This window comes from Formica exsecta, unplaced genomic scaffold (assembly GCF_003651465.1).
Source record: "Formica exsecta isolate Colony F162 unplaced genomic scaffold, ASM365146v1 scaffold138, whole genome shotgun sequence".
In the NCBI taxonomy this organism is placed as follows: Eukaryota; Metazoa; Arthropoda; class Insecta; order Hymenoptera; family Formicidae; genus Formica; species Formica exsecta.
In genome coordinates this window covers 1129199-1141987 of record NW_021848711.1, presented here as the reverse complement: position 1 = coordinate 1141987, position 12789 = coordinate 1129199, and the positions used below count along the sequence as shown (strand labels likewise).

The 12789-nt window shown below is 37.4% G+C and overlaps 3 protein-coding genes across 9 annotated transcripts in view; all 3 read right to left on the bottom strand.

Annotated features, from left to right (window-relative positions):
- Nucleotides 1-3159, bottom strand: part of LOC115246030 (insulin-like receptor) — a 54882-nt gene extending 51723 nt beyond the window's left edge. Inside the window, exon 1 of the mRNA XM_029824608.1 lies at nt 2172-3159. The gene's annotated coding sequence lies outside the window, so the exon portion shown is untranslated. The remainder of the gene's footprint in view (nt 1-2171) is intronic.
- A 126-nt stretch (nt 3160-3285) lies between these two features.
- LOC115246025 (major facilitator superfamily domain-containing protein 12-like) lies at nt 3286-7695 on the bottom strand. Of its 7 annotated transcripts, none has more exons than XM_029824604.1 (7): nt 6255-6970; nt 5757-6052; nt 5384-5666; nt 5183-5300; nt 4717-5073; nt 3772-4025; nt 3286-3522 (listed from the first exon to the last, which is right to left on the bottom strand). In XM_029824604.1, exons 2-7 carry the CDS (start codon nt 5944-5946, stop codon nt 3402-3404), a joined length of 1323 nt encoding a protein of 440 aa, XP_029680464.1. In that variant the 5' UTR covers nt 5947-6052; nt 6255-6970; the 3' UTR covers nt 3286-3401. The 7 variants fall into 7 exon arrangements, with proteins under 7 accessions (XP_029680464.1, XP_029680460.1, XP_029680461.1 ...); XM_029824600.1 differs by having other exon boundaries at nt 5384-6052; nt 6255-6306; nt 6762-6970; XM_029824601.1 differs by having other exon boundaries at nt 5384-6052; nt 6255-6297; nt 6762-6970.
- Nucleotides 7696-7907: 212 nt separating this feature from the next.
- LOC115246026 (maspardin-like) lies at nt 7908-10533 on the bottom strand. The gene is made up of 7 exons (XM_029824605.1): nt 9745-10533; nt 9411-9545; nt 9179-9284; nt 8971-9091; nt 8784-8892; nt 8394-8642; nt 7908-8311 (listed from the first exon to the last, which is right to left on the bottom strand). Exons 1-7 carry the CDS (start codon nt 9940-9942, stop codon nt 8252-8254), a joined length of 978 nt encoding a protein of 325 aa, XP_029680465.1. The 5' UTR covers nt 9943-10533; the 3' UTR covers nt 7908-8251.
- Nucleotides 10534-12789: the final 2256 nt, after the last annotated feature.

Here is a 12789-nt window from a genome sequence, read left to right as displayed (position 1 = left end):
AAAAAAAAAAACAAAACATTGGCGTCTTTTCATGATTTGCAACGACAGACAAAAAAAATAAACGTACCGCTAACGCTTATAAGAATGACGGAACGGCGACGCACTGCGGCCCGACGTTATTACTTGTCGTTAATGTCAGCCGTCAATAAATCCAATAACATTTTTACGAATATTTTCAAGGCTGAACGTCTAGCAAACTTTTTACTTATTTCGCCTCAGTTAAGGCATACCTCAGGCAACAACCTCTGCCTGATGTCTACGATGTCATAAACGTCATCGTTACTCGTGCGGTTCTGCGTTATTTTCCGTACGGCTAGCTTAAATAAAGCGCGTATTCAGCGACAAAGCGCGAAATAATGCCATGGGAATCGATTCCGAACGCAATCTCAATCGATCTTAAACACCTGTCATTCGAAGAATCGATTCTCTCTAGATCAAACTGTCTCTGTAACAAATGTTTTTTTGTTTTTCTGCTCTGACAGATTACATATTTTTCTTAATTTTTAATTCAGCAGCTAGCAGAGAGTACGATGATATATGTCATTACTATCAATCAAATATATCTTATTATAAATCAACGAATAGAATGTTCGATCGATACTCTCGTGTCGTCGCATCGTTCGCCAACTCGGAAATAATCGCGGAACGGCCTCCATTTTCGGGCGATGCGGTTACACGAGAAAAGGGGCTGTATACATATAACGAGCGGCGTCTTTTCTCCATTCGTAACGCATTTACAAGAATGAAAATTGATATTACTTGAATTAAAATCAAAACCGTCATTAACATAATTTTAGAAATCGAAAATTATATAAGCACACGTGTTTCATAAGCATCCGTAAATATCAATAGATTTTGCATAAGATTGAATAACTCGTTTTTGCGTTCCCCTTCGAAAGAGATTTTTCGAAAAAGACACGAGAGAGAAAGAAATGTAGTATTGTTGTTTATCCTAGCAAACATAAATCGCGCAAATATCGAGTATAATATAGACATCCCCTAAGGGAGGCTTGTACGAAGGAAAACATATATTTACGATAATGTAAGAGAACACAAGGACAGGCTCTTTCTTTCTCTCTCTCTCTCTCTCTCTCTTTCGGTAAAGAATGCTTTGATGCGAGATGAAATCGGGCCTCGCGGCGAGACGACGAGACGTGCCGAAAGCCATGGTCCACGAAACGCGGTTCTCCTCTCTCTTCCGAACGCGGATCGACGTCGTCGCGACGTTCGTTCTCGCGACGCGACGCGACGGCGCGGCGGCGGTGAACGAGGTTAGCCGAGCGGCCGCGAGGTCAGTGACTAAAGAGAAAAATATCACGATCTAACCGTCGTCGCCACGCCGTCCCCTATATCGACACGCCGTCGATTTTATCCGAGCAAAACGACATCGCGCTGTGAGATTCGAAAGAAAACGGCCGCCTCCAGGCGTACCTTCCACGAAAAAAATCGCCACCGCCACCTCCTACGTGGAGCCGTTTCGCTTCCTTCTTTTCACTTCGCTCTTTCTCTCCCTTCCCCTCCTTCTCTCTCTCTCTCTCTCTCTCTCTCTCTCTCTCTCTCTTAAATTTTTCTCTTCTCGCGAACGAGCGAATAATTTACACGGCGCGTTCGGAGGCCATTGATACGCGCGTGAAAGCATGCGTGTTTCATGCGAAAAGCACCTTTTCGTCACGAGCTCCACAATGTAGCGTCCGGCTACGAGAGAAACAACGCCCAGGAACGACGGCAACGGTCTCGAAAAAATTTCGCGTGTTACCTGCGCGCACCTTTTCCCTAACCTTCTCTCCTCGCCCTCTCTCCGGTCGTGTACCTTTTCGATCGAGGACGAAATGAGAAAAGGGCGATGCGGAGCGAATTCTTTAGATGACACAAAATAGAGAGAAAAAGAGAGAGAGAGAGAGAGAGAGAGAGAAAAGGGAAATAGAAAAGACATCTCCGCGATCGAAAGACAAAAACGAAAGTCGAAAACACACATTTAGAGAATATTTTGCGACACAAAAAGAAGCGTGAGTCAATATTGCACGATATTTGACGCGATAATAACCGAATTGCTTGGCAAATACGTGACATGTAAAAGAGACGCGTGTCGTCTGGGGCGCGTGCGGCGAAAAAAGAAGGAACGAGACAAAAATGACGCGAAGGAGAAAGCAAAGAGAAAGAGAGGCGCTCACCTGAAACGCGGCGTTCAGTGGGGAACTCCGTTGAACGTGTCTCGGAGTCATCACCTTCGTCGCGCCGACGACTCCCTCGTCTCGCCACGGATCCGAAAGTCGTCTCGTTGAGCCTCGGTTGAGAGAAAGAGAGATCCGGTATGGCAAGCACTGTAAACACTTTTCTCCGCAAACGAGAGACGAGAGAAACAACACACATACACCCACGTAAGCACACCGAGACGGTCCGCGGCAATGGTGTCGAGAGTCACTCGGCTCGTATGTATCTGAGTTGAAGTTATCATTTATTTATCCTCTATCGTTTCTCTCACCATGATACGAGATTTTTTTACACAGCGACGACGACGACGACGACGACAATGACGACAATAACAACGACGACGATGACGACGCGACGCGTCGTGACGCACGACGAAACGGTCGCGTCTCGTCGAACAAATACGTACGGTAATCGCTATTGCTCGTTCGGGGAGCGCGAGATTCCCCGCGCGACTCGACACACACAACTTGTTTACTAGAACGCGCACCACGCCATACCTCGTGAACGTGCGGCCGCGCGACTCCCACTCTCCTCCACCCACCACCCCAAGCGTCTGCGCAGTGGCTCGCCGCCCCGTCTACGATCTCCCTCCTGTTTCCCGGTACGCTTTGTATATACGAGCGATAAAGCGAATGTGTGTCTCTCTTGCCTTGACGTACTACGACGCAACCGCGACTAGGAGCCAGGACGGTATGTAACGCGCGGACAAGCGGGTCAACGTACTCTCGCGCCATTACTGCTATGGCGACGCGCCTTTTCTCTAATACGTGAAGTTCGCCGTGAAACGACGAAACGCATACCGGACGACATCTGGCACAATTGGATGAAATTAACATTCGCGAAAGCGGATGATAATAAAGCGACGATTGATCTTGAAATCGATAAATTCGAAAAAGGAGATTAGAAAGATAATGGATTTTTTTTTTAATTTCTTTTAATCTTGATATAAGATGGCAACACGAGTATAAAAAAAAAAAAAAGAAAGTGTAGGAAAGATAATGGATTTTTTTAGATTTATTGCGATTTTGATATAAAACGAGATATAAACAAAAAATAACTACGTCATTGATGTAGAATTTTTTTTTTTTATATCGCTCGTCCCTTGGCAATATTTTCAACGGGAGGATAAATAAAATTGCGATCTATATACAGACATAATGCGAAAGGCGTTATCGATCCGTCATTGTGTCTCAAGTTAGGCAACGCGATACAGATATCAAAGTTATGAGTCCCAGTGTCATCGAGGAAGCGCATACGATAGACAATGTGTCTCGGTTATAATTGAAACAAAGTTCCTTGTCGTTGCATCTCCTGAAAGGAATAAAAGCGGAATGTTGGAAAAATATACGAACGATATGAATAACAAAATAATCGATATCAAACTCCCGTTTGCAATTCAACGGTGATTAAAAATAAATTTTACGCGCAGGGTAAATTTAATATATCCATGTCGATGACTCTCTTCGTGCGTACGCGAATCAATATATATATAATTACATATAAAATTGTAACTTGTATAATTAAATTAAATTCAGTCCCCATATTCCGGATATCACTCACCACTTCTCGATGAATATCACCACGAGCCCGGTGATTATTTTATCGAGGAACGTGACGATGGAATACACGAGCGCGCTACGCTCCGTTCTGGAGCCGATTAATTCGGCGGTGACGCTCAATGCGGTGACCATCGTAATGGAGCTTCCCGCGCCAATTAATACGGCGATGACGTACACGACCGTCGTATTACCCGCGACAAATTCCGTAACGACTGCTGCCGCTAATCCTACTGTAGCACCGAGAAAATAGCACACCTATTTTCGATTCGGCGAAATAACAATATGAATATATATACGCAGTTCCTTTTTTTCGTTTTTTTCTTCTTTCTCTTTACTTTCTTAAATTGAATCAGTGAAAATGTCATTGATCAAAACAGTAATAAGATCAGTGAAATATTCGTTCATCTCTTCGATGAAAACATTCATACTTTGCTCTCTCGTCTTATGCCTCGCTGATTATGACAATAAAGTTTCATACAACTAATATTCTAATTTAGAATTATATGCATATGATTTTTTTTACTCTTAAAATGTGATAAGCGTAATAAAAAATGAACAAGACGCTTGATCAAATTTAGATATTTCTTTAACGAAATATATCGCTATCGAATTTATCTCATATATATATAATATTACATAACGCAAGAAAAAAGTCTATATATGTAATTAAATATAAATATATTAAATATAAAATAATATAAATTTTAAGAAGTGAGAAAAAATTGTCTATATACATCTAATCATATCTAATTTTATATTTGATAATATATAGACTTTTCCCGGGAATAAGATATTTTAAAATATCACTATGTGTGTGATTGAGAGTCATTATCATCAACTAATTTTTTTCAGTGAGATTTCATTGTTCGCAGTGCTATAACCGAAAATACTGTTTGTCAATGACAATACACTGATTCCATTTAAGAAAGTATCATCAAAGACTTACCTTGGTGCCGCAACTTCTGTTGATGTATTTAAGTAAGAAAGCGGCCACGAACGAGGATATGTACGAGACCAGTGGCACAGTGGCCAATGCCTTCTTGCCGCCAATTTCGGTTTCCTCTATATACAGTGGCAAGTACACTGTGCTAAGAGTGATAAATAATCTGCTCGCTACGTAGAGCATCGCGACTCTCAACAAGATCGTGATATCGATCCATGACATTCGACGGTTCGACGATCCAATCGGCTCCTCGATGTTCGCTTTCGGAGACGTTTCTCGTTCCAAGAGATTCGCTTTTAGAAAAATGTGAAAAAAAACTGTTGCGGTCAGACCGAGAGTCGTGAGAACCAGGACGATATTCTGTAAATTATAAAATGGATATTGTAATGCGTTAAAATTGCCGGGCGCACGGGAAATTACGTTCAATTTTTTTTTTTTTTTTTTTTACACGCGGCTTTTTTGTACGTACTCTAAATTTATAATCGTCCTGCTGATCCAACTGAACCATCGACTCATCTCCACTAGTCGGTAAAACTATCCACGTAACTATAAAAACTACCACGGCCGCACTAACTTGGGCGGAATATCTATAATCAAATTTATTTTAATGTAACTCACACAGGGAGAAAGAGAGATAGAGAGAAAAAGAATCTTGTTACAATTTACATACCTTATAGCGGTCAAATCGGCTCGAGCCAGGAGAGAATTAGTTAAGGAGGGAATCATTGATAGATGAGAAATCTGTACGGCCGCCCAACCCGTTTGAAATATTGTAATACTCGTTACATATAAAAACATAGCTGTCGTAGCGGACGAATTGGCGAAACCGCCAAATATTACGGGAAAGGACAGGGTGACTATGACAGAACCGAAAACGTGCCAAATCTTCTTCTTGCTGTAACGATCGACCAGGAAACCAAACACAGGTGTCGCAATCGCATCGATGACTTGTCCTTGAATGAAAATCGTTTCGACATTAATCAATCGTTGACTAATAATAAGATAACGTCGTCCACGTCGTGTATGAATAATTGGACGCTTACCTAGGAGCAAAAGCGCACCGGCGACGATGGGTTCTAATAACGCCACTCGTTGAAGATAAATTAGAGTGTAGGAGAACCACATGGCAGCCGCCAGATCGTTGAAGACGTGTCCAAGAGCGTAAGCAAGTTTCGTGGATGTCGCAATCCTTCCGGTGTCCACGAGACGCGTTCGCTCGCCGGCATTATTCATTTTTTTAAGATTTTGTATTTTCCAAGATGTAGAGATGGAAACTTTCAGGATTCCGGTGAATCCATCATGATATTATTTTGTTTGTTGTACTTCCGAAAGATAATATCTGCGGAAAATAAAATCAGGGCGATTATAAAATGGAAATTAAAATCTAATAGAAGATTCCGCGTGGGAAGGAAAGATCTCTGATAAAATATACCGTAGATATTTTAAGGACAAGTTCGAAACTTAAATAGTAAAAAATTCTATTATTTTGCATGACAACAAAAATAAATATCAATTGATGACGCTTTGTTTCTAAGGCGAACCTGTGGTCAATGTTCCTTTCACTTGATTAGATTTAGCTGCAAGCTATTTTTCCTTAGAACAGTTTTTCATTAGAATGGTTGCATGATAGTTATGAATAAGTTTACTAAAAGCATATGCATCAATGTATCGTAATATCACACGAGGGATTAGATATAGATCGTATATCGATAATAGCATGTCTTATTACAATAATGATGCGACCACTTCGATCCAATTGTTCAACGTATGACTCATTAAGGGTAACATAATTACAGGAAAAGTTAACAAAAACTCTGGCAAAATATTGTTAACTATTAAAATAAAATACACGCACATGTGCATACGTATTTCAATAAATATAAATTTAACATACAACTATAAAAAATAATTTAATATTTTACAGAAGACGCGATCGGCTACACACAGTCGATAAAAAAAGAGAGAGGAAAAAACTCGAGACTCTCTCTTTTAGTTAAAAAAATAAAATTACACAAAAATGTATGAAAGCGAACAAGACACCGTCTTACCAACAAGTGTCTTACTTTACGACTGAATTTCCTAAAGCTTATCGAAAAAGTAATCAGATTGTAATTTACGTGATTTATCAATCTGAATGATATGAATATTTTAAAACGTGCCGTAAAAAAATATTAGAAGATTTCACTTTATTGTCACGACGAATATACTATCGCGATCGGATACCGGCTGCGTTGCGTGCAGGTAAGAGACTGAGCTTTGAGACGTACATTATACACATACGTCATTCTTTACTAGAGAGGGATTATGCCAGTTCACCAGGAAGATTACTTATGGGACAATATCGGCAACAAGTGCGATAAAGATAATCTTATCAGCATGTGAATCTTACTTACACGTCGAATAAATCAAACCTCCCATTAATCTTTTTAATAAACTATTTTTTTCATTTTTCACACGCAAGATATCAGATAATATTCATAATGTTTGTGAATATGAATAAATTTAATATTAATAAATTGAACAGATGAATTATTTGGCGTTTATTTGAATATTTCGATGAAACTTCATGTATAATTAATAGAATTTTTAATTCTTTTTAACTTTAGCACTTTTTTCCAAAAAGATTTATTCAATTATCATATAAAATCATAGATAAATCCTTGATATGTCGGTAATTTAAAATTATATATATAATTATGGCCAATTAAAATTTAAAATTGAAAAATCAACGCGGAAAAGAGAAATTTAAAGGAAGCTAATAGGGACAATGTCGTTCGTATACGTATACTTGGCAAAACAGGCCCTGTAATACGAGATTGCAAAAGAGAAACGCGAGCGAGCACACATGAAGGAATCGATACCAAGCGAGTTCTTATACGGTCTCCCGGTCAGGCGACCTAGCAAACTATGGTCAACTTCTCTTTGCACACCATAACTGTGCTGCTTTAAAATATATATTAGCTTCCAAGAGAACAATAATAGAAGAACAGATAAAATAAAATAGATCATACGCCTAAATAGATTTATATTACATAAAATTTTATGAAAGTATTTATTTATGAATTCTTGTCGTATTTTAAGAAAATAATGTTTTGAAAATATTTTGTTATTAGGTTTAATTAGAATTATTTATATATAATAAAGGAAATTTGGTAAAAAGTATACTTCTTAATAAAGATATATTTATTTTTAACTTGCGAGAATAGATGATATTGTAGATATTATTTTCTTTTTACAGATAAAAGAAAATCAGGATATTATAAAATATAAATGCTCTTTATATTTAAGGAACTAAATGTGTTTGACATAATGGATTCAAAATAGCTATATATTATATAATTCATATTATATAATATTTGGACATTGTAACAAATTATTGCTTTGTTAAGAGCTAAATTGAGACATTAATTAAATCATATCTTACTCGATATACGATATAAAAGACGTAGATGTCCATATTTATAATATCCGTTTATGAGTAGTGGAATCCATCTTTATTTAATTAATACTTCATTTTTCCTAATATAAACACATTATGCTAAATCTTAATTTTTTCTGAGGCTGCATATTCGGTGTCCTCAAATTGTCTTAGATGTATCTGAAAACAACCCCTCTGATGCTTTATCAATCATCGATAATAAAAAATTCTTCTTGACCGCAATTGTATTTTATAAATTTACCTGCAAATGCAAATTGACTTCGGCAGATCGACTCAAGTATGGAAAATTTCCACCACTTTTCAAGTGGGCCAATTTCGCATTTGGATAGCATTTATACATTTCTTCCCTAACAGCGTTTGATAAAGCATATTCGTCAAAAACATCTATTATCGTCACTGGTAAATGACATATTTTTTGAGGTTGTACATAACAATTTATGCAATTCATTGTTAAACGAGATGCTAATTCAGGTTGCGTTAAGCTCTCCAGCTAGAAATTATATAAAATTGTGAGAAATGTATACAGGATTAAAAACAATTTCTCAAATAAAACATTCTATATGTAGAAATAAAACATTCTATATGTTTCTCTTGTTTCCCAATAATTTTTGAAGAAAATAGAGATTCATACCCTTTCCACCATAAAATCTATTGCCTCTATGATCTCTCCATCAACTTTCTCTGTTGCAAAATTTCCCATTACCATTTTCTTTAGTACCATTGAAGGTAAAATCCAAAAACTGTGAACATAAGAAATATAATAACAGAATCGATGTAAAATTGAGTAAATTATTTTGTAATAAAAAGAATTGACTTACACTGCTGCGGAATCATTGTAACTAAATACAGATGTATCCGTAAAAGTATTGCACAGAACTAAAGATACTACTCTAGGGCAATGCGCATTTATTTCTGTAAACTTCTGTGCCAGGAAACCACCTGCAAATATAAAATTTATAATTATGCATTTTATTTGTAAGATTACATGTGAATTTAAAAATGAATATTTTGCTTATACGTTCTAACCTAACGAAGCACCAAAAAGATGGACCTTGTCAAGTTCCAGGTAATCCAACAGTTTTCTGAATCCATCGCACCATTCCTTTATACTCCAATATACTGGTGGCTCAGCCTATAAAGGTGAACTTCCTGGATCAACTGTTAAAGGTCAACTGTTGCATCAATATGATGTAAACAAGATCTTTCACGCTACTTTGCATATACATTTAAATGTTTCACGACTTTATATTCAACTCACTGATATAACTCTATAACCTTTGGCAGCCAGGCCTAATAATTGCCTAAAAAAGATATCGGCGGTACCACAGACTGGTGGAAGACATATAAGCGGGCACTTGATAGTTTTTGGATTGGAATCGTACACCTTCCATCCCTGAAACAATTTACATTTCAAGATAAAGTTAGTGTTTTGTTATTTTATTCGACGCTCAGATAGAATCACAAAGTTACTTTAAATCTTTACTATATGTCCAAAACAATGATAAAACAAAATAAGATAAATGTCGATAAACAGTTAGATATCGAATTATTTATATTTATATTTAAATCTTATATCACTAATGAAATAATACCTTGGCACCATCCGCATCGACGACAATCTTCCTCAGCGGTATAGAGCTACGAAAACTCAGATATTCGTGGGAGCGTGACAGTTCGCTCGAGTAAGACATACTTTCTTGCCGAGGCGACTCGATATGTCGCACCGCGTTATCGTTGCTCGACGAAGCTGTCCCGTCGAGTACTTCTTGATACCGGGGGAGGGAACACATTAATTATTACTACAGCGTGGTTCGCACCACGTCGCCGTTTATATTACAATATATATTATAACGGCTGAATTTTGTAAGATATACGTCGATCCTGGACGAGAGCATATAACGATGAATTGTTTAGAATCTGTGATAAGAGAATTGCTAGATTGGAATTTCCTAGATTATCAATCTTTGTCTCATCTTTGGTTAAAGTGGTCCAACACCACTATCTTATTCTATTGTCGAATATTTCTAAATCTATTCAAAATTCTTTTTGGAATGTCATAGAGTAGTATTTGAAAGTTAACACAATGACAATGCAGGTACAAGTTTACTAATCCTGTATCCTGTATAATAAACGACTTTAGTCTCCACTGGTGGTCTGAAATGTTTAAATGTGTCTATTTAAGCTTCGATTTGTCGTTACTACTGAGTAAAAAAGGTCTTTCGTATATAAAAAAAAAAAAATTATTTTTTTCCGAGGAAAATAATCTCTATCCGAGTCGTTCGCCAACGAGACGTCATAAACTACGACTGACATAGAGAGGTGTACACTGGTTTGAGTACGTCACCCGAGTGCACTCGATATTATAGTTTACGTGACGTTGATTATAATATTGCCCTGCAGAGAAAAAATAATGGGATTTCACCGGGACTTGCGATCCTAAGCATCGACATATATCGTGGATTGCGTATCTAATCGTAAATGGTGTACATAAATGGTGGTCATCAAAAGTGAGAGAGATAGAGTGTAAGTGCAGTCAATCTGTTGAATAGAAAGAGATAGATATGATCGCACATGCGCTTTATCCTTTTCTATGAAGCGGACCGATTTTCTCGTGGTATGTGCATCCATGTTATATGTCGATGATCCCAAGGGTGCTGAATAACTGTCTTTAAGTGAAAGCATTTTAAATTAAAAAAAAAAAAAGAATGATCCCAAGGACCTCCCTCTCAGCTGGCAACTATTCTTTACCGCTGACGAGTCACACAGCGCCCCATGACCTATGTACCGTATTCGCTCATCTATAGATTTGCTTATACAATTAGTTCGGTTACCTATTATATAGGTTCCTCTTAGAATCTTATATTTTTCAAACTCGTCCGATGCGGGTATAGGTACATTTTTTAAAAATCGCTCCAGGACGTTCCAAACTTCAACTGTATATGTGCGGTTTATCTTGATTGTAAGTTAATATTTCCTGGTGCGTGATGCGACTTTATTGCAAGAATTATAAAAATGAAAACATATAATATATAATTATATATATTTACATTTGATTATATATAAATTTTTTGCATATTTGGAAATTGCACGAAATTTTTTGTGTTCCTGCAAAACGATATTGCTCTCTATATTCTGCTTTACATACTCATAGACATTTTAATGCAAACTTTTTTATTTGTTTGTTCCTTCTGATAATTAAGAAATGTGCGAATTTATGCAAATCGAACGATGATACGTTCCTTCAAATACCAATAGATGGCTCGATGATGCTCGTTTTCTCTCTTAGCGCTTCTTCAATACATATATATATATATAATATTTATTGTCTAATAAATCCAACTTTCTTCGAAACTAACAATAAATTAGATATGATAGTCTTTTTTAAAATAATTTATGGCTTCAAAGAAATAATTTTATCAAAATTTAAGTGAACAGGTACAATGTTATAAAGATAAATAAAGATAAAGACAAGGATAGTGATAAAAAAATACCTTGCTAATTACACTAATCGAATCTCTACAATTTTCTTGCGTGACTTTTTTTGAATGTCCATTTAGCTTTCAGATATTTCTCTAAGAATTTAAAATGGAGGGAAGAACATCTTATATATAATTGCTTGTTTTACGCGTTGTTTCATCTGTGAATGATTATCTACTTAATGATAAAATTATGGAAAATTAATAAAACTGTTTTCCTTTGGATATTATATATAGATATTTTATTACACACATATAGGGATTTTTTTATAGATATAATATATTTTATTCTATTTATTTTTCTAATCTTTCCTTCATGATTCATTAAGAATTAATTAACCTTTCGAGTCCGATAATGATTTGATAACATTGAAGAAATGAGCTAAGTGAACGTTTACACAAATGTGTAAAGCGATTGGGGTGAGTTTTGTAACCACCGTGCTGTCGATCACGCGGGGGTGTGGCCTCGTGATGTACTCGTAGCAACGAGTATACGCTATCCGACACGTACATACATACGTCTATCCGTCGACCTACGAACTGCAAGATTAACGATGTCGGAACTTTCGCGCTATTACCTCGGGGATCCGCTGCTTTTCCATCCCCTCGTTCCACCTTCATCGCATCCCTCCCCTTCGCACCCCTTTAGCATTGGTTTTTTCTCTTTGCTACAGCAGCATCCGGTTTCTCGCGGGGGGGAAAAAGAGAGAAGCGCGCGAAAACAAGTGTATTTTACGAGAGAAATCAAAGCAGAAGGATGTAATTTCAAAAGTTACATCACAGACTTTGCAACAATAAATTCACACGACACTTGGCGAAAGGTGTATTTCCGTCGTGTCGAGAATCGAACGGATCGATGTACTTAAATAAGGGGGAAAAGAATATGCGTGCGAGAAAACGCAAAGAAGATTGGCACAAGATAACCGGATCCTCCCCCAACATTATAGGCTTGAGTTTTTCCCTCTCTCTCTCTCTTATTCTCTTTCTCTTTCTAGTTACCCTATCATCGTTAACCGCCGACCCTACCGTTTCTGTCTTCCTCTATCTCGGTACATCGACGAGAAACCGGGGCGATATTGCTCGCAGGAGAGGCGAACGCGAGGGTACGTATTAGTGAACCTGCCACTCAGGGAACGGAGGGCGGTGGTTGATTTTTTCATC

Excerpts from the sequence above, each read along its gene's own strand:
- LOC115246025 (XM_029824603.1), bottom strand. The coding sequence starts at position 5,946 with ATGAATAATGCCGGCGAGCGAACGCGTCTCGTGGACACCGGAAGGATT. Across the intron at positions 5,301-5,383 it reads GCCGATTTGACCGCTATAAG|ATATTCCGCCCAAGTTAGTG; the intron begins GTATGTAAATTG and ends ATTTGATTATAG. Across the intron at positions 4,026-4,716 it reads ACAGAAGTTGCGGCACCAAG|GTGTGCTATTTTCTCGGTGC; the intron begins GTAAGTCTTTGA and ends AATCGAAAATAG.
- LOC115246026 (XM_029824605.1), bottom strand. The coding sequence starts at position 9,942 with ATGTGTTCCCTCCCCCGGTATCAAGAAGTACTCGACGGGACAGCTTCG. Across the intron at positions 8,643-8,783 it reads TAGATTTTATGGTGGAAAGG|CTGGAGAGCTTAACGCAACC; the intron begins GTATGAATCTCT and ends TATAATTTCTAG. Across the intron at positions 8,312-8,393 it reads AAGTCAATTTGCATTTGCAG|ATACATCTAAGACAATTTGA; the intron begins GTAAATTTATAA and ends GGTTGTTTTCAG.